This window comes from Dipodomys ordii, unplaced genomic scaffold, assembly GCF_000151885.1.
Source record: "Dipodomys ordii isolate 6190 unplaced genomic scaffold, Dord_2.0 Scaffold156, whole genome shotgun sequence".
NCBI lineage: Eukaryota > Metazoa > Chordata > Mammalia > Rodentia > Heteromyidae > Dipodomys > Dipodomys ordii.
The window spans coordinates 2,456,835-2,458,816 of record NW_012267372.1 but is presented as its reverse complement, the minus strand read 5'-3'; the positions used below and the strand labels follow the sequence as shown (position 1 = coordinate 2,458,816).

The 1,982-nt window shown below is 42.9% G+C and overlaps 2 protein-coding genes across 4 annotated transcripts in view; one reads left to right on the top strand and one right to left on the bottom strand.

Moving 5' to 3' along the window:
* Pld3 (phospholipase D family, member 3) overlaps nt 1–1,982 on the bottom strand; it is a 25,285-nt gene that overhangs the window by 20,885 nt on the left and 2,418 nt on the right. The window lies entirely within an intron of this gene.
* LOC105998102 (chromosome unknown open reading frame, human C19orf47) overlaps nt 1,853–1,982 on the top strand; it is a 19,880-nt gene continuing 19,750 nt past the window's right edge. The window contains exon 1 of the mRNA XM_013032719.1: nt 1,853–1,935. Within this exon, the coding sequence (XP_012888173.1) occupies nt 1,919–1,935 (17 nt within the window). The 5' untranslated portion in view covers nt 1,853–1,918. The remainder of the gene's footprint in view (nt 1,936–1,982) is intronic.

The following is a 1,982-nucleotide window of genomic DNA, read 5'->3' as shown; positions in this document are numbered from 1 at the left end:
AAAAAAAGCCCCTCTATTTCTGGATTTCCAAGGGACACAGATTAGTTGGTGGCTTAGAAAAAAATTTGAGGCACTGGTGGCATACCTGTAATCTTAGCTACAACAGAAGGCTGAGATCCGAGGATTGAGGTTTGAAGCCAGCCTGGGCAGGAAAATCCTTGAGATTCTTACCTCCAATCAACCAGCAAAATGCTAGCAATGAAGCTGTGGCTCAAGTAGTAGAGTAACAGTCTACCAGCTAAGAGGCAGTGCCCAGGGCCTGCGTTTAAGGCCCAGTACTGGTACATATATAAAAGCAATTACCACTCCCCTTTTTTTTGCCTCCTCCAAAGAGAAAAGAAAAAAGGGGGAGCTGGGATTTTTTTTTTTTGGTCGGTTGTGGGGCTTGAACTCTGGGCCTGGGTGCTATCCTTCAGCTCTTCAGCTCAAGGCTAACTAACGCTCTACCACTTGTGCTTGAGCCACAGCACCACTTCCGGTTTTCTAGTGGTTTATTGGAGATGAGTCTTGCGGACTTTCCTTGCTGGCTTTGAACCATGATCCTCAGATCTCAGCCTCCTGAGTAGCTAGGATTACAGGCATGAGCCACCAGCACCCTGCTGGGATTCTTTCTTCAGGGCTGATGAAGGAGATCCTCAGGACAGAAGTCACTCATCTGCTCTGGTCCTATGCATGTCCTCAAAGATTAGCTTTGACTGGCTGTCCAAAATCTCCTTGGGAGAGATGTGGCCCACATATCTAATCTGCCCCTGAGCCTTCTATGCCACCCATGCAGTAGCTGATCCCTCATGTCTTGTGCTCTACTCTGTACCTCAGTTGTCTTATAAGTAATACAGATTTCTAATATGCTAAAATAGTATAAGCTGGGCATGGTAGTGCAATGTCTGTAACCCCAGCTACTTGGGAGGCAATGATGCTTGACTCCTAGGTGGTCCATTGTGTGCAAAGTGTGTAAGCCTGCAGCTATTGCAGTTTTGTTGCTGTAAAAGATGATGGTTCCCACTTTTGGACATTTACCCAAACGATCACAAACAAGGGTATACCAAAGCTACCAGCACAACTATGTTTATCGCAGCATTATTTACCATAGCTTAAATATGGAACCAACCCAGATGCCCCTCAGTAGATGAATGGATCAGGAAAATGTGATATATCTATATGCTGGAATTCTACGCCTCCATTAGAAAGAATGACATTATCCCATTTGTTAGGAAATGGAAAGACTTGGAAAAAATATATTAAGTGAAGTAAGCCAGGCCCAAAGAAACATGGGTCCCATGGTTTCCCTTATTTGCAATAACTCATATATGTCTAGGACAAGCAGAAAAGTTCAAAAGTTATGTATATATAACCATATAAGATGATGTTAAGCGAAATGAACCCTAAGATAGGGACACAAGAGGTTTTTTTTCTTTCTTGCTATTATTTTTAACATATTTATGATGTACTATGTGATTTTTTTTTTGTTTCTTTTGTTTCTCCCACGGTATAACCCGTTTTCACTGTATTTGATTCCAGTGCCCTGCATCTTGTATATACTTTTTTCTAATTTGGGGAGGGGAAGAGAACTAACAAAATGCTGAAATAAGGATACAGGCTGACCTACTGTAACAATGAGATGTACAAGACACTATGTTGAAAACAAACTTTAGAACTTGGTTGGGGAGGTGGGAAGGAAAGGACTATTAAGGGTAAAACAAAGGAGGAGGTAACAATGCTCGATAGGAAATGTGCACATTACCTTACTTGTGTAACTGTAGCCCCTCTGTACAGTATTTTTAAAATAAAAAACATTAAAAAAAAGATGATGGTGAGAATAACTGCACTCTGTCCTGTCTACCCTGAAGCCACTTCGGAGTGGATCCAGTTTTTTAAAGAAGCCGGCATTCCCCCGGGCCCTGCTGTGAATTACGCTGTGATGTTTGTGGATAACAGGTGAGGCAGATAAAGGGGCAAGTGAGCTTGGGGGGGGGGGGGGGGGG